This window comes from Pleurodeles waltl, chromosome 4_1 (assembly GCF_031143425.1).
Source record: "Pleurodeles waltl isolate 20211129_DDA chromosome 4_1, aPleWal1.hap1.20221129, whole genome shotgun sequence".
NCBI classification, from domain to species: domain Eukaryota; kingdom Metazoa; phylum Chordata; class Amphibia; order Caudata; family Salamandridae; genus Pleurodeles; species Pleurodeles waltl.
Window position 1 is genome coordinate 599,045,398 of NC_090442.1, and position 21,920 is coordinate 599,067,317.

Consider the following 21,920-nt stretch of genomic DNA (forward strand, 5'->3'; position numbering starts at 1 on the left):
TTCAGATTATTCTCTTACAATCTCCAACTTACCTCTTCTAAAATGTTGCCATGTGTGGATAACCAATGGGAGGGGGCGGATTAGGAAGGGCTAGAGAAAGATAATTAGCAGGGGTACCAAACATATTTTCGCCCCGTGCGCAGTCTGTTGAAAGGCCGGCCCTGACAAGTAGGCATGCTCAAGCGTGTGTATTTGTTAGCAATGAAAAGCCAACAAAGGGAGAATCATAGAAATGTAAAATAGTTCCTCATACTTTACAGTGCATGCTTTCCCTTGGTGACAGATAGACAAGTCCAAACAGCTCATAGAATTAGGTCAGAGAGTCAATTTGTCTGAGCTAAGCCAACATTTGATTGGTAAAGTGTCAGGCCTCTGGCTGAAAGGAGCTGGTTCAAAAAAAGCTAGCGCTGAAAGGTGTGGGTTCAAAGCCCACTATATGTACCTTGGAAACAGTAGGTCTATGAGACACCTGGATTGTTAAGCCCAGACTGGAAAATGTTGCCACGCCTCTACGTATGATGCTAAGAGGCTGAAAATGAGTCACAAAATACAGGGCAGTGTGTCATAAACTACTCAAACACTAAACTTTATTGACTCATTAGCCCAAGACAAGTTACGCTTATGCTGATTTGTGTACATATCAGTGTGTCATTAGTAATGTAAGCATTGTGTACATCACATATGCAGGTGCAAGGTACATTGTTGATCTGTGGTCATTTGATAATACTAGTATTGACAGTGTACAGAGTGCATATTTATGCTTTTGTAGGGTTAGAAAGAAATCTTAGTTTTAAAGTTTTGTTTCACTGTACATTATTTATATATATCTTTTTTTTTCCCATGAAAAAACTCATGACCGGGGGCATCTACTTATCCTTTCAAATCAACATATGCATTCGTGTGTAAGTTTAGTTCTGAGATTAAGGTAGGGCGTGCATGAGCTAACCTATGAAAACACCACAAAACATCACTTTAAGGTGATGACCATTTTTGCAATGCATGTTCTTAGCCCTCAAAAGTGGGTACATTCATGTATACATCAATTCTAAAAATACTTGTGTGTAGAGGTAAATGAGCACATGCACTGCCTGTAATACAATCATGTACTATCCAATACTTCTATAACACATCAACTCTCAGGGAGTGGAAATTTGATATCACTTAATACATCCTCAGTGTTTTTGCTTGCGGCTCCTAGCTTTGGTTCACTGCTTGCATTCCCTGTAAGACACCCAGGGTTGTGGAACTGACTTCTTCTAAATAAGGGTGTGTGACATGCAGAAACCACTTTCCAATCACTTTCCCTCTAAGGCCCTAATTCTGAGTTTGTTGGAATGACGGTGGTATTTATTGCAACCGATGATTAATGATACCCCGTATATAAATAGCACCTTTTATGAGTTTTTCTGGAATAACATGCATATTTTGTTGATTCTACAGCACTAAAATTCTATTTGTACAGTAAATACCCTACATTTTTCCCCTGTTAAATACCAGCAGGGTTGACAAAAGATGAGATATTTAGCACAACCCATAATTACTAAAATTCAGTAACTACCACCTTGTTCCGAACTCTGATCACTGCGCAAACTGGGATTTTACACAGGGTTGGAAAATTCCAACCAACTCCTAATCAGGGCCTAAGCCTTTAGCTGGCTTTGATGCTGAGACAATCTTTGCGTATTTGATGTCTTTTGGGTGGCAGGGGACAAAGGGAGGTTGGATACCTTCCTGGTACGTGGTACCAAGCAGATTTGTGTAAAACATTATGCCTACTTGACCCTACTTCTGATCTGCTGGTGGGGCACAGGGATTCAACAGTACTAAGAGGGCCTGAAAAGGAACTTTCAAAAGAGCTGCTGGGTCTAAAAACAATACTTCTCCTAGAAGTGGTGGTCATTGCTCTTGGTGCTGACCAGCAGACTTGACTCACAGATGGCACCACAGACCTTGACAGAGTTTCATTTATGGACATTTCGTAATGTTTGCTCTCTTTACTTAGGGTTTCATAACCACTAACAGCAAGCTGTGTAGGACTGGGAAAAGTTTCATTTTCAGAAATTCTGGACCTTTCCCCTAGTAAGTTATTCCATGCCTCATCGGGTGAAGTCAACAGTTCAATGGATGCCTTGCTCCCAGTTCCTTGAGAGTTCTGAGTACAGGAGATAACTGGAGAGCTTGAGCTCGGAGTACTTTGAGGTCTCCTTCCGTACTTGGATGTTGCAGCTTGTCGTTGTTCAGCGTGCCTTGCAGAGCTAATCCGCAGCCAATTGACAGTCCCCTCTGTCTTCATCTCTCTCAGCAGACTAAGTAAAGGAGAGGTTACACAGATTTTACTGCAGGCAGTAGGCTGATGTCAACGAAAAGCTTATACAAAGCCACAGAACTGTTCAACTCACCACTGGACGTCCAAAGTCAATGGGTGATCAGGGCCCAGATGGCAAATCCTTAAATCCAACGACTTCTGCAGAAATTCTCGAGCTTCGGCTTTAACTTGGTGCTTCAATGGATCTTGTAATAGCTTGCCTGTCAGAAGTAAAACAGAGAACTTGAGAACAGAAAAGCCCATTAGGAACACATATTATAAATGTTTTAATTTTAGTGTTCTTCAGTTTATTTTCAGCAAATCCAGTGCCAAAGCTTTAAAAAATCTCCTTTAATTTAAAATGAACAATTTTATTTTAGTCTGTTTGCTAGACCTCCTCTTCACAGTGACAACCAGCCCTCCTATAAAATTTCTTATAACCACACTACAGGCCCGTTTAAGTTTAACCAAGGTAACAAAGTGGCATTTCAGCACTAATGAACCGAGTGCAATGTTGTAAAATAAAAGTAGCAACTGCAAAAGGCAATGGTAATCAAGGAGGGCAAAAGAGTGCGTATTTGGGATTTTTCTAAAGCATCATATATTCCACTTTTACATCATTTCTACGCACTCAATAGGTTGTTGTGAACCTGCCTCTTCACACCACAGCGACCACCAGCGACGACCTGCAACACAAGATCCATACTTTGCGCTACTGCATTGACTGCCCGCAGTGACCGCCAATGAGAAGCTCCAGCAGCGACCGCCTGAGATGCCTGACAGGATCTTCATGCTACAGCGATGACCATCTATGATGCTCTTCTGCTCCCTGCAGCCCCTCCACAGAGAACAGAACTCTTCACGCTGGACTGTAGAAGGTAACTCTTACAGTGGAACTAACCTGGCTCCTGTATCCGGCCCGTGCTCTATCACGGTCGGCCTGTACTTATGACTTTCACCCTCTCTCGCACGACCAGATAACTGCGAGTGGAGCTTTGTTTTTTTAGGAGCTATACTTACCTGAAATCTTTAAAATTGCATATTTCTGGGTCTAATGAATGCATTTTTGTCATTTTGGTCTCAAATACTTAATTAAATTTTACTTTATTTGTCTAAAGTGGGATAGGATTTTTCATGTGTTGTGTTTTCACTTTATTACTGTTTGAAGTGCTGCGTAAGTCCTTTACACATTTCCTCTATATTAAGCCAGACTGTTTTGTGCCAAGCTACCAGAGGGTTAAACACAGTCTAATTTGTGGATTGCTTGTGTTTCACCCTGACAGAGATCTTGGTTGCTGCTTGGGTAGGGTTTTACCCCACTCAACCAGTAACTCACTTTCCTATAGTTATTTTACTGTTTTCTTCATTTGTACTGCCTGATGTAATAGCAGAACACTTTCTACCAGATGAGAGCACAGGGCACACTGCAGCTCTATCAGTTCCTGTCTCCTGCCAATGCTGTTATAAATTCCTTTTGAAGTATCTTTTTCACACCATAACAACAGCTCACATTAACTCTGAATATAAGCTCATGAGGCTGTTCTAATATTGCAAACCCTCTATGTTCATCATTCATTTCATCTTTCTGATTGAGTCTCTAGTTGGCAGAGGTCTGCACACTGTCTAAGTAGGAAGCACAATCCTAGTCAGGGCAAGCACATTAACGTTTATCTGTGCCCACCCTCTGGTAGCTTGGCACAGAGCAGTCAAGCTAAACTCAAGAGGTAATATGTAAGGTATTTGTGTGCACACCCAGTGACACAGTGAAAACCCCACAGAAAGACTCCACACCAGTTTAGAATAATAGCCAATATTTATCTGAGTCAAACACGATCAAAATGCACAAATCCAACACAGACAAGTCAAGTTATGAATTTTGAAAGATTAGATCGAAATTCAGTGCTTAGAAGACAAAAGCTGCAACTGGAACTATCTGGTCGCGCTGGACTGGGGCACATCCAAAAGTGCAGTCCAACCGTGATGGAGCGTGGGCATGGTACATAAGTCATGAAGACCCACTGACAGTAACTTTGTTGCGTCAATACTCCGTGACGATGTGTTGATCAAGAGGAGGAGATGCATTGCACTTCAGGTGACGCATTGTTTCCTGTTTGGGCAACGTCGTTGATGCGTCAATGTCTAGAAGCAACGAGTACTGGTTCTGATGTGTTGTGCTACATCAGCCAAGCCTTGGTTGTGTTGTAAGTGCGGTCTTTGCATCGCGCAGTTGGTGAGCTGCGTCCACAGCTTTGGTGTAGGCAGCAGGATGCGTCGGTTCTAGTGATGCGACGTATCGTTGAGTCAGTTCTTGTGTTGCAGCACCATATTCACCTCCAAAGGCCCAGGACTTTGGCACCACTTGTCAGAGCAAGACTCAGTGGTAGCGAGACGCAGTTGAAATCTTTGATATCCCTGAGATTTCAGAAACAGGAGGCAAGCTCAGTCAGGCCTTTGAAGAAACTTTAGATTGCAAGATGTAGAGAGTCAGATCTAGTCCCCTCACTCCCAGGCAAGAAGCAGCAGGCCAACACACCCGACCAGACAGGAAAGTGACAGTCCCTCCTGACAGCACAGCAGTCCTTCTTCCTGGTAGAATGTCCTCAGTTTGGAAGTGTTCTGAGTTTATGATGACAGAGGCCCAGTACTTATGTCCAAAATGGCCTTTGATGTAGGAATAACCTCAAAAGAATTCTCTAAACTGCATGTTTCCCTTACGACCCACCCCTGGCTCCAGACTACCATTATGGGGTAATCAGCCCTTTGTGTGAGGGAAGGACACAGCCTATTCAGATGTAACTGCAGTGCCTCTCCCTGCCCAGGATGACTATCAGTATGCAGATATATCTTTGGTCACACCCAGCCCTTCCTGTTTGTGGCTATCAGGAGAGAATGCACACATGTAGCTGTCACCTAAAGCCAGACGTGTATCAGAGACCGGCCAGGGCACAAAATGGTTAAAGTAAGAAAATGCCATCCTTCTAAATGTGCCATTTTCAGACCTGCAATTTAAAAAACAAATGTACCAAAATATGTATATTTAAATTGTGAGTCCAGAGACCCCACCAAACTCCATTTTCTCATATTTTCCCAATTGAAAATTACACTGAGATGTTCCAAGGTAACCCCAAAGTTACCCTATGGGAGAGATAGTCCTTGCAATAGTGAAAAACATATTTAAGGGTTTTTCACTACCTGGACATGTTAAACTTAAAAGTATGTGTCCTACTTTTTAAATACACTCCACCATTTTCTTAGGGCTAACTAGGGCCTACCTTAGGCGTGACTTACATGTAATAAAAAGGAAAGTTTGGGCCTTGCAAGTGGGTACACTTGCCAGGTTGAAATGGCAGTTGGGTAGACTTGCCAGGTTGGAATGGCAGTTTAAACTGCACACATAGGCTCTGCAATGGTAGGCATGATACACATTCGAAAGGCTACCATAGTGGGTAGCACAATCATTGCTGCAGGCCCACCAGTAGGGTTTGAATTAGAGGCCTGGGGATAACCCTGCAGAAAGGACCATTTCCAGCACAACCCTCCCTTCAACCTAAAGCCAGGGTAGACTAATCAATACCTTGATGGGCTTCCCTGCTTAGGGCAATAGAACATGGATAAAGACCCACTACTGCAGCTGCACTTGTCCAATCTATGCCTCTCTGAACCCAGTTGGATCACTTTGTCTATACTCTCAGGACCCACTGAACTGACCCCTAGGGAACCCTTCTTCTCACCTGTGGACCTCATCTGTGGACCTCATCTGTGTAGCACTTGAACTTAACTTGTTTACAGATGCATCCCAGTAGGCAGACAGTACCACCATGTCCAACAAAGTGACGTGGCCCGTTCCACCCCTCGGGTTTGACATCTATCCCCAACCGAGGGAAAACTCTGTCCACAAGGCCACTGACAGCTATCAGTGTCAAGAGCCAGGGCACAGGCCATCCAGGGCTGTCTGACCTCTGATGCTTTTCAGAGTGGGGGCAGTAGCCCCAGGTGCCTTGCACCCTTCTTCCACTCTACCTCCCTCCAGTTCAGGGGTGGTAGCCTGAGACTGGTCAACCAACCTTGGGTCTGTACCCTGAGGCTGGACAGGAAACAGGGGTGGGTTCCCCCTCACCCTGCACCTCCCTCTGGGATCCTATACCCTCCGCTTGGGAGTGGTATTCCCAAAAAACTGAACTGTTAGGGCGCTTGTGGCAGCTGCCCCACCCAATTCTCCTGACACCGGGGGAAACTCACTCCCCAGAAGGCAGCCCATGGGTATCTGGGGACTAACTATGAACCTCCTCTGGGTCACCTCCTCACCCCACTCTAGGAATACCAGGGCCAAAGGGCAGACAAAATCCTTCCTATGGGCTGGTGTTGCTTTACACGCCTGACTGGTGTACTGCTCTGGGGAAACTAGCCTTTTCACCATCATCGTATGGCTAGCCCCCACAGTCCCTCAGAGCAGTGACTGGGACCCCATCCACTGTCACCTGGTGGAAGTGATAAATCCCACCCTCAGGGATCACCAACTCACCCTTCGAGCCCACCTCCTAACTAAGGGAGATCACAGCATGGTCTATAACCTGCTGTAGGAAGCTGGCCTGGTGTATAGTGATCACCTATTGTGTTATCACCTTATACCAGGTCCAGGTATCCCCTATTAGTGAAGTGTAAGCAGTGTCTAGGAACCCAGGGCTCTCTAAAGGTAGCTGTGGATGAGAAGGCAAGATGTATCTAGCAGAAAGGCAAAGCTTATGCAATACCACTATAGTCACACAGCACTTACACACATGAAAGAACCTCACAGTGTTACAAAAAGGTGCTTTATTATGGTAATACAAATGATAAAATACTGTATAGGCAATACCCCAACTGGAGGTAAGTAAACACACTATTATATATACATTAGCAATCAGGAAATAGTATAGAAAGGAACAGGCATTGGTAAAAGCAACAGCAAACAGTGAGGATCCTAGGGGAGGGCCAAACAATATACTAAAAAAGTGGAATTGGAAAGGCAGCCTCCCATCCAAAGAAGTGGAATCAGTAGAGGGGAGCTGAAGGAACTAGGAACCCCAAAAGGTAAGTACTAGGGTGCCCCCCGGCAACCAGGAGAGAAGAGGTAAGTACCTGGTTTTCCTTAAAACCAACATGAGGCCTTTGGAAAAGAACTGTGCAAGACCCAGACAAGACTGGAAGAAACCAAAGGTGGTTTGTGACAGAAGAGGACCTGCAAAACAAGGGGGACAGGAGAACCAGTAAGGTCCAGGGGACTTGACCCAAGTAGGGGAGCCTGAGGGGACCCTCAGCAGCTGGGAGAGTCACAAGAAGAGGAGGCAGCCCCCACAGGGGACCCACGGGCAGCAGGCACAGGAGTCACAGTGAGGCCCACTCAGCACACCTGAAGAGGAGTCTTGTGTCGCTGGAGCAGCAGGTAGAAGACTGTGGTTTGCAGGAAGGAGAGCTGGGGGTCACGGCTTCATGGAGCCTGAAGATCCCTTGGAGGAGGAACAAACAAGCCTTGGTATCTGCAAGAGTTTTAGGGCACAGGGGTACTGTCCTGCAACGAGAGGCAACGGCTTACCATCTCCCAAGTTGGATAGCTGGTAGAGAGGAACAAGGGGACCACTCCAGACCACCACCTGTGATGCAGGATCTGCGCAGCTCCAGAGGAGAGAGGATCCACGCAGCCGGTCGTTATTGCAGTTGGTGTCTATGGATGTAGGAGAGTGACTCCCCCACTCCAAGGGAGATTCCTTTTTACTTCTTGTGCAGGCTGAAGACTCGTTGCCCTCAGGGGATGCACAGCCAGGGAAATGTTGCAGTTGCTTGAAGGAGCTGGAGAAAGAATGTTGCAAAGCAGAGTAATTCCTGGCGTTGCAGATTGTAGGTTCCTGGACGGTCCAGTTGCAGTCCCGGTGGCCAGAAGATGAAGTAAACGATGCAGAAGAGTCCTGCTGGAATTTTACACTTAGAATCTGAGGACCTACCCAAGAGGGAGACCCTCAATAACCCAAGAAGGGGGACTGGTCACCTAGCAGGGTGACCACCTATCAGGAGGGGGCTGTGATGTCACCTGCCCTAGCTGGCCCCTCAAATGCTCCCAGGGGCCTCAGCCCACCTTGGATTCAGGATGGCAGAATCAAGTGGCCACCTGATGGAGCTCTAGGTATCACCCCTGGGGTGGTGATGGACAAGGGAGTGGTCACTTCACTTTCCATTGTCCAGTTTCGCACCGGAGCAGGGACCCGGGGTCCCTGGACTGGTGCAAACCATTTTATGCAAGAAGGGCACCAAATGTGCCCTTCTAACCATACAGGTGGCTTGGGGAGGCTACCCCTCCAAAGACATGTAACACCTATTTCCAAGGGAGAGGGTGTTACCTCCCTCTCCCATAGGAAATTCTTTGTTCTGCATTCCTCTGCCTGAGCTGCTCAAGCAGTAGGAGGGCAGAAACCTGTCTGAGGGATGGCAGCAGCGCGGGCTGCCCAGAAAACTCCAGAAGGCTAGTAGGAGCAATGCCGGGGGTCCCCTAAGGAGCCCCCAGAGTGCATGGAATCCTACAACTAATACTGGCAACAGTATTTGGATATGATTCTGAAATGTTTGCTACCAAACATGCCCAGGTTCGGAGTTACCATTATGTAGCTGGACAGAGCCCAGACCACAGCAAAGGCCTCCCTCTCTAAGGCTGACAACGTTTTTCCCTGGGGGTCAACTTTCTGCTAATGAAAGCTAAAGGTTGGTCTTGGCCCTCTTCATTCAGTTGAGATAGTACTGCCCCTCTCCCTACCTCAAATGATCTGTCTGCAAAATAAACTGCATGGTGTAGTCAGGCCTTCCTAATATAGAAGAGCACATGTCCTGTTTAAAGTCATCAAATGTTTTTTGGCAGCTAGTTCTCCACAAAACCTTCTTGGGCATCCTTTTAGAGGTGAGGTCATTTAAGGGGGCTACACTGAAGCTTTCCAGGCCCTGGAGAACTTTGTTCACCAAACTCTGGAATAAGGCAGGTGCATTATTTAGTCCCAAGGGCATCACTGTGAAGTGATAGTGTCCACTAAGAGTGGAGAATGCAGTTTTTGGTTTGGCATCTTCTGACAACTTGATCTGCCAGCAGTCAGGTCAAAAGTACTCAGATACTTGGCAGAAGCCAGTGTATCTATAAGCTCATCTGCCCTTAGGATAGGATGAGCATCTGTTTTAGTCACAGTATTGAGATCCCAGTAGTCCACAAAAAACCTCATCTTCTTTTTTACCATTTTGGGAGTTTGGTTTTGGGACAAGGACTTTAGGACTAGCCCAGGGGCTGTCAGAGGGCTCAAAAACTCTCAGGTCTAACATCTTTTGCACCTCAGAGCTGATGCATTCCCTGACATAATCAGGCAGTCTGTATATTGTACTTTTAACATGCAGGCTGTCACCTGCCTGTGTCAATGGTGTGTTTACATCATGTAGTTTGACCAGGGGTCAGGGAGAACAGATCAGAGAACTGCCCCAGGAGGTTTCTGCATTCACTTTTTTGTGAGTCAGAGAGTCAGCCTGCAAGCACAGCCCCATCTACTGAGCCATCTACTATATTGTGGGAGAAGATATCAGGGAGAGGGTCACTCTCTTCTTCCTGTCCCTTATCAGTTGCCTTGAGCAGGGTCATGTCAGATCTGTCATAGTAGGGTTTCAGGCGGTTCACATGAAGCACCCTGTGGGGGCTTCTGGGAGTGCCTAGGTTAACCAAGTAGGTGACCTCACCATTTTTCTCCACAATAGTGTGTGGTCCACTCCATTTTGTCTTGGAGTGCCCTGGGGGCCACTGGTTCCAGGACTTACACCTTCTGTCCTGGCTGGTACACAGTCAGCACAGCCTTTTGGTCATGCCATTTTTTTTTGCAACTCTTGGCTGGCCTGAAGGTTTTTGGAAGCCCTCTTCATGTACTCGGCCATTCTACATCTGAGGCCTAGTACATAGTCCACAATGTCTTGTTTTGAAGGTTTGAGAGATGGCTGCCAGCCTTCTTTTACAAGAGCAAGGGGACTCCAAACAGAGTGTCTAAACAGGAGTTCAAAGGGGCTGTAGCCCACTCCATTCTGAGGAACCTCCCTATAGGCAAATAGGAGGCAAAGTAACAGGACATCTCACCTCCTTCTGGGTTTCTCAGAGAGTCCCATTATCATGCCTTTGAGAGTTTTATTAAATCTCTCAACTAGTCCATTTGTTTGTAGATGGTGAGGGGCGGTAAATTTATAAGTTACACCACACTCCTTCCACATGGCTTTAAGGTAAGCATACATGAAGTTTACAGCCCTGTCTGATTCCACCTCTTTAGGAAAACCCACCCTGGATAAAATTCCCAGGAGGACTTTGGCTACAGCAGGAGCTGTAGTGGTCCTAAGAGGAATAGCCTCTGGATATCTGGTGGCATGGTCCACTACCACCAGTATAAATCTATTACTATTGCCAGAGGCTGTTGAGGGGCTAGGGGGCAACAATATCCACCCCAACCCTTTCAAAGGGCACCCCAACCACTGGTAGTAGAATTAAAAGGGCCTTTGGGGTGCCACCTGTCTTGCCACTGGCTTAACAAGTGACACAGGAGTGACAAAACTCTTTGGTGTCTTCCGACATATGGAGCCAGCGAAAGTGAGGGACAAGCATGCCCCAGGCCTTGCTTTGCCCCAAGTGGCCTGCAAGAGGAATATCATGTGCAAGAGTTAACAGGAACTCCCTAAACTTCAGAGAGATAACCATTCTCCTGGTGGCACCAGGTTTAGGGTCCCTTGCTTCTGAGTATAGGAGGCTGTTATCCAAGTACATCATGTGTGGCACTGATATTCCCTGCCTTTTGTGCTGCAACTTGCTGACCTAGGCTCTCCAGTGTTGAAAAGGTTTTATGTTCCATACTGAGTTCCTCTCTGGTGGGCGCTCCTGCACCGAAAGCTCGTTGTGCCAGCGTGGTGCTCCTCTGGTGTAGGTTCAGAAAGAGTAGATTCTTCTCCCTCAGGAGTTGAATTCTCACTGAAGGCTGGAGCAGGGGGTACCTTTTCACCCTTTTTGCTCTTGTGTTTTTGAGCCTCCTGGGCCATTGTTCCAGGCTCCAGGGTTCCTTGTCCCTTTTTGTTTCTTAGCCTGTGTTCAGGTGAGGGCAAAGATATGCCCAGGAATGCCCAGCATTGCTGAATGGGCCTCCAATTCCACTTCAGTCCAAGCTGAAGTCTCCAACTCATTACCTAGCAGACATTCTAGAGGTAGATCAGAGGACACTACAACTTTTTTTTAGGGCCAGTAACACCCTCCTCCCCCTCAGCTGATATCAATAACTGCCATGGGGTGGCACAAAGTGTTATTATGAGCAGCAGTCACTTGGTACGTATGACCGAGTAGGAGTTGCTCAGGAGACACCAGTTTTTCAGCCACCATAGTGACAGTGCCACCTTTGTCCCTGTAGGCCTCAGCCTCAACACCATTATTTAAGGGATGCTGCCTGTACTTACGTATATTAAGGGGACAGGCAGCTAGGGTGGCAAAGTCAATGCCCCCATCAGAGACCAACACAGCCTAAGTGGTCTCCCTCACTAGCCCACATCCCACTACAGTCCCAAGGTGAGCATAGCTACACTTCTGGACTGACAACTGTTATTTCTGATACCACCACTACTGCTATTGCTAGTGGTGTTAGTAGTGGTGGGGGGCTTGGTGCCTTTCTTAGGACAGGAGCTGTCCCCTGCCCTATGGCCTTTGTTTTCACAAATGTAGCACCAAAAGTTCCTAAAATTTGAGGAAGAGGATTTATTTCCACCCCGGAGGAGTTTTGTGGGCCTGATGAAGACTCCTTAGTTTTATCTTTGCCCCCAGTCTTATCCTGATGCTTACCTGCTTCCTTCTTTTTGTGGTCTCCAACCCCCCCACCTATGTGAGTTTTCCTACTCACCCTGGTGCGGAAGCACTTGTCTGCCTTCTTTCCCAATTTTTGGGGAGAGGTCAGATCAGAGTCCACTAGGTACTGATGCAGCTGATCAGATATACAGTTATTCAAAATGTGCTCTCTCAGAATCAAATTGTATAAGCCCTGGTAGTCAATTACTTTGCTCCCATGCAACCAGGCTTCCAGAGCTTTAACTGAGAAGACCACAAAATACCCCCAATCCTGGGAGGACTCCTCTTTGGTTTCCCTGAACTTGATCTTGTATTGTTTAGTGGTCAAACCAAAACCATCTAACATGGCACTTTTTAGAGCTGTATAGTTGTCTGCATCTTCCTCTCTGACAGCTAGGAGTTTGTCTCTGCCTTTGTCAGAGAAGCAGAGCCACAAGATTGCCACCCTCTACCTTTGGGGGACCTTCTGACCTTTACAGGCCCTCTCTAAAGCAGTGAACCATTTGTAAATATCATCTTCCACCTTGTAAGGTGTGACTATCTTGCTCAGGTTCCTAAACTCATAAGAGTCCTTCCTGATTCTGGTGTCCCTAAAGCTAGGACTGCTGTCACCATGGGGTGATAACCCCAAACCCTATCACTCTTTCCACTGCCAAGGCCTCCCTATTTAGAGCCAGCTGTTGCTGGTGCAGCCTCAACTTGGCCTCCTCCAACCTCAGTTTCCTAAGTTCCCTATCTATGGAATCTTCCACTGAGAGGGAGCAGTGGGTCCCCTCAGATACTGAAGAGACATGGGTATTGACTGAGGAGAATCTATCACTCTTGTTGTGAACTCTCTGGACCAATCTCATAGGAGTGAGGTTGGGCCTACAGACATGACCCCCATCACTACCAGCGGTGTTCCTTACAGGGGTGTGGTGTTCCCCAGGTTCTTTCTGACCCTCCCCAATGTTGCCTAAGTCTACCCTGTTTAGGACTGGGGTGTCAGTTTCTACGTCTTCCTCCTCCTGGCTGCCTGCGTGTCCTTGTCAGCCTGGGGGAGTAACCCTAGAAGCAGACTTATTGGGATTTCACCCTGTCTTCAGTTTTCTAGGGGCACATATCTCCCTCAGCTGTTGGATGGTAAGACCCTCATCCTGAGAGTCTGGGGCCTGAGAGTTGTGCTCTACTGAAGACATTCTTGCTAGAGTGATGTAGGTGTACCTAGCTACTCTAACAACTAGGCTCCCTGGGAAAGTTTGGAGCAAGGGCTATGCTAGACCCCTAGCTTACCCAACCGTAGGAAACTAGAAATACTGACAACTAGGCTAGTGTTAGTCTTTCCCGCGGAAAGTGATAATTGCTAGTGTTTTATTCCACAGCTGCACCACCAATGTAGGTGATCACCACACACCAGGCCAGATTCCTACATCTGCCCCCGGGTACAACCTACCCCTAAGGCCACATAGGCTCCCCTTGTAGAGTTCCCTCAAATGGGTAGCTTCTTTGGCCAGACAGAGTCCCACTGCTTGTGTCCTAGCTGCGAACACTCAATGCAGTAGGGTTGGAAATGGGGCGCCCTGGGCCACCGCCCACCAGTACCTCCCTACTTCTTCTCAGAAGGGACTTGGGAACCCTTTCCTTCCCCCTAACCCTGGTTCTTGCCTGGGTTTTCATTGCCTTCCCCCTCACTCTGCTGGGGGAACCTGAACCACTCTTTTTGGAGTCACTTCCAGGTTCCTGGTGCGGACCCAGTGGTCCGCCTTCTTAGCAAGCTCCCTGGGGTCAGATAGCTTACTATAAATCGAGTGCTGGCGCAGCTCTGTAAAACAAAGCCTAAACATGTGCTCTTGTCTAATCAAATTTTACAGCCTCTGATAGTCTGTCACATTATTGCCCTTCACCCAACTATCCAGTATCTTGCAGAAAGAGTCTACATAATCTATCCAGGTCTGAGGAAGAAGATTCACTCTCTTCCTAAATGTCTGCCTATACACCTCCGGGGTCCACCCTTATTTTCTGATAAGGGCCCCCGTCATGGCGGAATACTTCATCTTATCCTCCCCCTGTAGGGTTAGTAAGGTGTCCCTCAGATCTGTTGGTAACCGCTTCCACAAACTAGCCCTACAATCCTCCTTAGGGATCTTGTGCATTTGTAATGCAATTTTATAGGCCTCAAACCAGCAATCTGTGTCCTCCCCCACCTTGTAGTCAGCTATCAGACTCTTGGGTATATGTACTCTCCTATCAGACAATATTCTCCTAACTCCTATCATTGAGAATATGCTGCCACCATCTGCACAGAACTCAGCCTTCGGGGATTTCAGGTCCAGCTCCTTAATGCTCAGCTCATAAGCCAAAAGAATTATCCTTTCCTCAATGGCCAATTTCGTTTCCTCCATAGCTCCAGATGCATATCCTCCTTATCATCTACAATACTGCCCTCCTCTGATCGCACATTTGCTTTCCTGGCTGCCAGCCAGGCCCTCAGTGCCTTTTGCAGCTCCGCCTATTTTAGTAAGAGCTTTAAAAGAATACTTGACATCTCTGCAGTAACCTTTGAGCTGGGACACTGTGTAGATTTCCAGTTTCTCCTGCTCAAATTGCACTCCTGCAGTTGCAGCTGTTGGCACTCGAGTTTGAGACATGGTTGTGGTAAAAACCCAAAAAGTTGCAAAAAAGAAAAATAACGTATATTGGTACGTGATGGTCTGAGATACGAAAGTAGTGTACACCAATCGCTGTATGAAATGAACAAATACAAGCTCTATCCTCACCGAAATTGGGTCTCTAGTTGGCAGAGGTTTGCAATCTGTCCAAGTAGGGACCACAATCCCAGTCAGGACAAGTATGATACACACTCCAGTAGCTTGGCACAGAGCAGTCAGGCGAAACTCAAAAGGCAATGCGTAAAGTATTTGTGCACACACACAATAACAGTGCCTCCACATCAGTTTAGAAAAATAGCCAATATTTATCTGAGTCAAATAAGACCAAAATTACACAAATTCAACATACATAGGTCAAGTTATGAATTTTTAAAGGTTAGATCGAAATGCAGTTGTTTGAAGACAATAGGAAATATTGCAGGATGTAGAGAGTTAGATCCAGTCTTCTCACTCCCAAGCAAGAAACAGGAGGTCAGTAGAGCAGATCAAACAGCAAAGTGGCAGTCCCTCCTGAAAGCACAGCCGTCCTTCTTCCTGGTAGAATGTAATCAATCCAGAAGTGTTCTGAGTATATGTTGTCGGAGGCCCAGTACGTATACCAAAAATGGCCTTTGATGTAGGAGTAACTTCAAAAGAATTCTATGAAGTGCCCACACGTTTCCCTTTCAACCGAGCCCTGGCTCCAGGCTAACAGTAGGGGTAAATAAGCCCTTTGTGTGAAGGCAGGACACAGCCTATTCAGATGTAAGGGTGAACTGCCTCTCCCTGCTCAGGACGACCATTAATATGCAGATTATCTGCTGTCACACCCAACCCTTTCTGTTTATGACTGTCCGGAGAGAATGCATAAATGTAGCTATCACCTAAACTCATACATGTATTGAGAAACAGACTAAGGCACAAAATGGTTAAAGTAAGAAAATGCCATCTTTCTAAAACTGGCATTTTCAGACCTGCAATTTAAAAAACAACTTTACCAAAAGATGTATTTTAAAGACATCCAGAGACACCAAACTCAATTTTCTATCTTTTCCAATTGGAAATTACACTTAGAGGATGGTCCAAGGTAACCCCAATGTTAGGCTATGGGAGAGATAGTCTTTGCAATAGTGAAAAACTAATTTAAGGGTTTTTCGCTATCTGGACATGTTAACCTTAAAAGTAAATGACCAACCTTTTAAATACACTGAACCCTGCCCTTTGGGCTAACCAGGGAATACCTTAGGGATGACGTACATGTAATAAAAAGGAAGGTTTGGGCCTGAAAAGTGGTTCGAAATGGGAGTTTAGACTGCACACACAGGCTGTGCAATGGCAGGACAGAGACATGTTTGAAAGGCTACTGTAGTGGGTGGCACAACCAGTGCTGCAGGCCCAGTAGTAGCATTTGACTAACATGCCCTAGGCACACATAGTGCGCTTTACTGTGGATGTACTAGTAACTCAAATCTGCCAATCATGGAGTCACCAATGTTACTATGTTTTAGACACAGAGCATATGCACTTTAGCACTCGATAGCAGTGATAAAGTGCCCAAAGACCTAAAGCCAACAAAAACAGTGTTAGAAAAAGTGGAGGAGGAAGGCAAAATGTCTGGGGATGACCCTGTGGAAAGAGCCATTTCCAACAATCTTTCTTTCTTTCTGACATCCAGCAGCATATCAGCGTCAAGTGTTTGTACAATGCTGAAGAGTATGTTCTAACCACATTATTCAGCTTATGTGAACAATAAGCTTTAAGATTTTTATCAAAGCCTCAACAATATCCTCAAAAGTAAGTTTGTCCACGTGCTTCTCACACCTCTCAAGGTGTCCACACCACCTGTTACTAAAATCAGCTTAATCATCCCAAGCACCGGGCAATGAAATGGTGAGCCATTGGTGTGTGTCTTGCTCCAAAGAGAGGGCTCTTTGAGAGCAGGTGGTTCTTTCTTTGGATTTCTTGCTACATGAAATCACCAAAAAACATTGAGTCAGTCCTACTGAACTTGGAGATCTATTTCTTCTCATGGGGCCCACAATCCCTGGTTTTCTTTCCTGAGATGCAATAATCCACATTTAGGGATGCCACATCTTCTCACTTCTTTTGGACACAGTATATTCACTTCTCCCTGCTCTCTTCCTCTTTCAATTTCATTTCCCACGTTAGTCCTTGACTAAGCTACTGGGATTTTTGATCTGTCTGTCTGGAAGTTGGCAATCACTTTCTCACCTGACCAGGGTGCACCAGGCAATATCTTGGTTGAAAACTATCCAGATTTTACACTGGATTCATTCATTTGGCTCTGGAAATAACGATCAAGTAAACAGAGTAACAAAGCGTAAGATTACCTGGTATCATGGGCATCTCTGGCACAAGAACTTCCTTTAGAGAGCACAAGTTCACTGTATTTGGCATGGTGGCATTTTTGACTTCAATGAAAACCCTAAGAATGCCCCACACATGGATTTTGCAATGCAACCTACTACGCTATGATTGGTTTTGTGACCAATGTGCTCAAGCTGTCTCTTTTATTGTTGGAAGAAATTCAGTTGACTCAATTCTTGGGCAAGCTGGTCAGAGACACCGGCTTCCTCCTCTAGAGATGCATGACCACATCCAGTATTTTTTAAATACAGCCTTGCACTGGCACAAGGTGGAAGATTCAGGGAACAGTTTGTTTCTGCTATGTTAATTCATCAATGTAGGACAGGCGTAATCCTGAGGTTCCAGCTGGGGGCAAGGGAAACCAGGCACCTGTATGAAGTCTGGTGCCTACGTAGCTCTGGAATAGAGGGGCCACTAGCACATACCAGAGACTGGCAGACCTGTTACTGTCAACGTTTTTTTGCAGCAATGGTATTATCCCGGGCATGGATATGGTAAAATAACTATTTATTTTTCTCCCACATTTGGCATGCATGACTGACAATGGGTGGCCTAGGGATTGCCTGACATCATTGATATTATAATTTATCAGTGTTGAAAGCAAACGACTATTTGGGGCATGCCAGGTGGACTATATAGTGTCCTTCTGTGGCCAACATTGTAGCAACTACAGTCATTCAAACCTGTTTGATTGGAATTTAGGGCCAGATGTACAAAACATTTTGCACGTCGCAAACAGCTAATTTTGCCCCACCTGGTTACCGATTCATAAAACGGGACTGCGAGTCGCAATTAGGAAGGGGTGTTCCCCTTCCAAATTGCGAGTCGCAGCGCAATGTTGTATTGTTTTGTGACTGCGAACGCGGTCGCCAAACAATCGCAGTTACCACCAGTGTCACACTGGTGGTAACCCATTCGCAAAAAGGGAAGGGGTCCCCATGGGGACCCCTTCCCCTTTGTGAATGGCATGAAAAACATTTTTTCAGAGCAGGCAGTGGTCCAATGGACCACTGCCTGCTCTGAAAAAATTAAACGAAAACGTTTCATTTTTTTGTTTTGTAATGCATCTCGTTTTCCTTTAAGGGAAACAGGCTGCATTACAACAACAAAAAAACACTGCTCTATTTAAAAGCAGTCACAGACATGGTAGTCTGCTGTCTCCAGCAGGCCACCATCCCTGTGAGTGCCGCAAGTCTCAAGGGGGTCGCAAATTTGCGACCCACCTCATTAATATTAATGAGGTGGGCCTTTGCAACCCCCTTGCGAGTCGCAGATGGTGTCAGGGACACCATCCTACATTCTGAATTGCGACTCGCAATTTGCGACTCGCAATTCTGAATTTTACTACATCTGGCTCTTAGTTTGTAAATTGCATCAGTGTCCTTTCATGTTTTCATACATTGTATGCCTATCCAATTAGTTATAAAGGATCAAGTAGATCATTGTTTTATGATATTGTATGAATGAGTCAGAGATTATGTAAAGTAAAAGGAGGGAGACCAGTTTGCATGGCTAAAATTACAGTCATTCTTCTGTGGTCGGAGGAGGAAATAAGCCAAATGTTGTTTACTAGTTATTAATCTGTGGTTTAAAGACCCCCATCTTACTAATGAGAAAGCGGTTTTGAATGTTGAGTGTTAGTGGGTACCTCTAATATTGGGTGGAAAGACATAAATTATGAATAGGATAGTTTGGTTATAATATCCCATCCTTATCTTGTTTTGGGACATAGCTCCTAACTGTGTGATAGAGACAGAAGTGTAAGAGGCAGGTGTAAAAATTATAAATGTAATAAGGTCTAAAACATATAAGAAGATACACAGCAACAACTGAGACATAGAGGCACTGGAGTGCTTTGTGAATGTACACCAAAAACGGGGGTAATCGGAGATGGCTGAGTAATCCATATGGCACCATACCTAAGGAAAAATACAGCCAAATGAGTGGAACAGTGGTTTTTAACCTTTTAACTTCTGGGGACTCCCACCTTACGACTACTGTAAACCTGGGACCCCTCCTCAATCATTACTGGAACCCGTGGGACCCACAAACACCCCCACCCCGAGACTTTACTAGATCTCCGGGACACAATTATCCGGGATAATTTGAAGCACAAAAACACAAAAAATACAGAAACAAGCATCCATCAAATAAATACACAAATGATGAAATATTACATTTAATCCACAAATTTAAAAAATCAAAAATGTCATTTTAATTAGGAGGATTTTTATTGGGAGGATGGAGTTTTTCTAAATTCAACTGAGATCACTCATCATCCTTACTATATTCTGTTTGATACACTTGCACTGCTCCAACAAATCATCTGAGGATACTAACTTGCCTGCACATATTATTTAATTTTCTAAACAGTGGCAGTCCCACTAATTAGGCTTTGCAGACCCTGAGGGTTCCAGGACCACAAGTTAAAAACCATGCCATAAGATGCCATAAGGTTAAGAATGGGAATTGGGGATTTGAGCAGTAGTCATGTATCTTAAGTATTCTACATACTGCATACTACTGAACAAATAAACCTCAGGAACAAGGAAAGAAGTGGAATAGTAATCAGGGCTGGAAACCAAAGCAGGAACTACACAATCTTTAAAAGGCCTGAATTCCACCTACTCCTGCTAGGCTGAAGAAAGCCTACATTTTGAGAGAGGTTTATGCTCTAGCCCATTCTCGGGCTCCGAAGTCTCCCAAAGGTGGACAAGCACCAGTCGGGCAAGATCTCAGAGTTAGTCCTTCATAATCCTTGTACGTCAGTGATGGATTAGACCCATGCGAGGGTGAGCAGAAGGAGGCTTAGAAGGTTGCTTCCCTGACAGCATAGAGAAGAGTGAATTGGCCTGCCTTGTGTTACTCTTCTGTTCTCACCCCTCCATGTAAGTCCAGAACTCTTTGTAGATGCCAGGCCAGTTTACATGAGGACATCCTCTACACCTTCTAGAATTTCCTCCCAGACAACTTCCACTTTAATTATTGATGGTTAATGACATTACACTGTGAAAAAGAGATAATGTGGTGAAAAGAGACTTACCCTGATTCGATTATTGCAACTAGGACAGCAACATAGCAGATTTGGTAGTTCTCATTTTGACTAATCTTAGCCCTGCCCTTCACTGATCTGTGAGCCTTGAGGAATATGGTTTATATATGTCTTTGCAAGTGAACTTTAAATCCAATCTCTTCTGCCTGGTCCCTTCCTGCTATCCCACTCGCTTGTTAGTAACTTGCTTTCACAAAATGTAGGGAGGCTGTTACGCACTTCCAGATGTTACGCAGCAACCTGTGGTCTGGGGACCCCTGGGGGTCCGCAAAGCATCCTCAGGGGGTCTGCGACTGCTTGGGAGATTGAATAACATTAACAGATTAGGTCCTCAGCTTTCATTAATGACTAAGTGTGGGTCCCTGGGTCCACAGAAGTCAAAAGGTTGGGAACCACTCATACGCTATAGGAAAACGATGGAAGAGTAATTTTTAATGTTTTTTATTGTTTTAGTTCAATTAATGCTCTTTATTATTGCCGTTTATCCTGTACTGATGTGATTACTTTTAACACATCTGTACCAATGTTTTTTTAATTGTGATTTGTGCTTTTATGATTTTTACTGAAAAATCGAATAAAGGCATTTTGATTTATTGATTGAATTCTGCTCTGACCTCTAGTACGACGCCTATGATCCAAGCACATGACTTGTACCCAGGTAACAGGGCAGAGGTACTCAATGGAGGTAAAATGTGTCAGAATTAGGAAACAATAGGAAAGATAAAGATAATGATAACAGCAAAAGGGAGATAGGGGGGATGGGAAAATATAGGTATCTAAATGGAACAACTAGTGCAAGGGAAAAATAGACAAAGAAATATGCCAGTCTCAGAGATTCCAATTAAACAGTAATTATGGACAATATACATCAACGACACATCACAGATGTTCACTTTTATAAGAACTCCATTTTGGCCTCAGAAGCCATTTTGTCTTGTGCACGCAAATACAAGCCTAAACCTCTTTGAATGAAAATCCCTGACATTGCCCTGCACTTGTAATGACTTTTGAGAGGGATTAGAACATTGGAATGTTAGAGGTTCCATTGGAGACAATGAGTGCTCTCGGCTTTTACTGGCTAGTAAACAACAACTGTGAACAAAGGCCTCATGGAGCCAAGGGGATTTTAATCCCATTGGGCTTCTTGAGGACTTTGTTTTATTTATTAGAATATTATGCCATCTAGTGGCCGAATGTTCTAATAGCCTTATAGCCCTTTGTAGCTGGGCTATACCAGCAATTGAAGTCCTGCTCTCTTGTTAAAGGCCTTTAACGCTGGAGCGGACCTTTAATGGCTGGTATAACCGCTATGGCGGGCTCTAAGGCTATATTACAATACTAGAATGTTGGGAGCTCCATTGAAAATATTGAAGTGCTCTGGGCTTCTAACGGCTGATAGAAGCCCGGAGCTCCAACATTCCAATGTTTTTCACACAGCAACAGCTTTTGAGTAAAGGCCTCATGGAGCACAAGAGGTTTCAATCTGTGCCACATTATGCCTGTTTAAATATTCATGAGTTCCAATGCTGTTTTGCCACTGGTACAGACATTTCAACAGATGCCCAGACAACCACTCTCCTCATGGTTAAACTTCTTAAATATAACTAACATTGGCAGAAAAATACAGACACCGAAATCAGTACAAAGCTTTGATTCATAATAAAATGTAAAATTTTTAATTGAAACGGG

The 21,920-nt window shown here is 45.1% G+C and overlaps 1 protein-coding gene across 1 annotated transcript in view; it reads right to left on the reverse strand.

The window, feature by feature from the left end:
* Positions 1–560: 560 nt before the first annotated feature.
* The window catches only part of LOC138287955 (putative tetratricopeptide repeat protein 41), a 574,376-nt gene continuing 553,016 nt past the window's right edge, over positions 561–21,920 (reverse strand). The window contains exons 17-18 of the mRNA XM_069228994.1: positions 2,400–2,526; positions 561–2,306 (exon numbers count right to left, since the gene is read on the reverse strand). Coding sequence (XP_069085095.1) covers positions 1,649–2,306; positions 2,400–2,526 — 785 coding nt within the window. The 3' untranslated portion in view covers positions 561–1,648. The remainder of the gene's footprint in view (positions 2,307–2,399; positions 2,527–21,920) is intronic.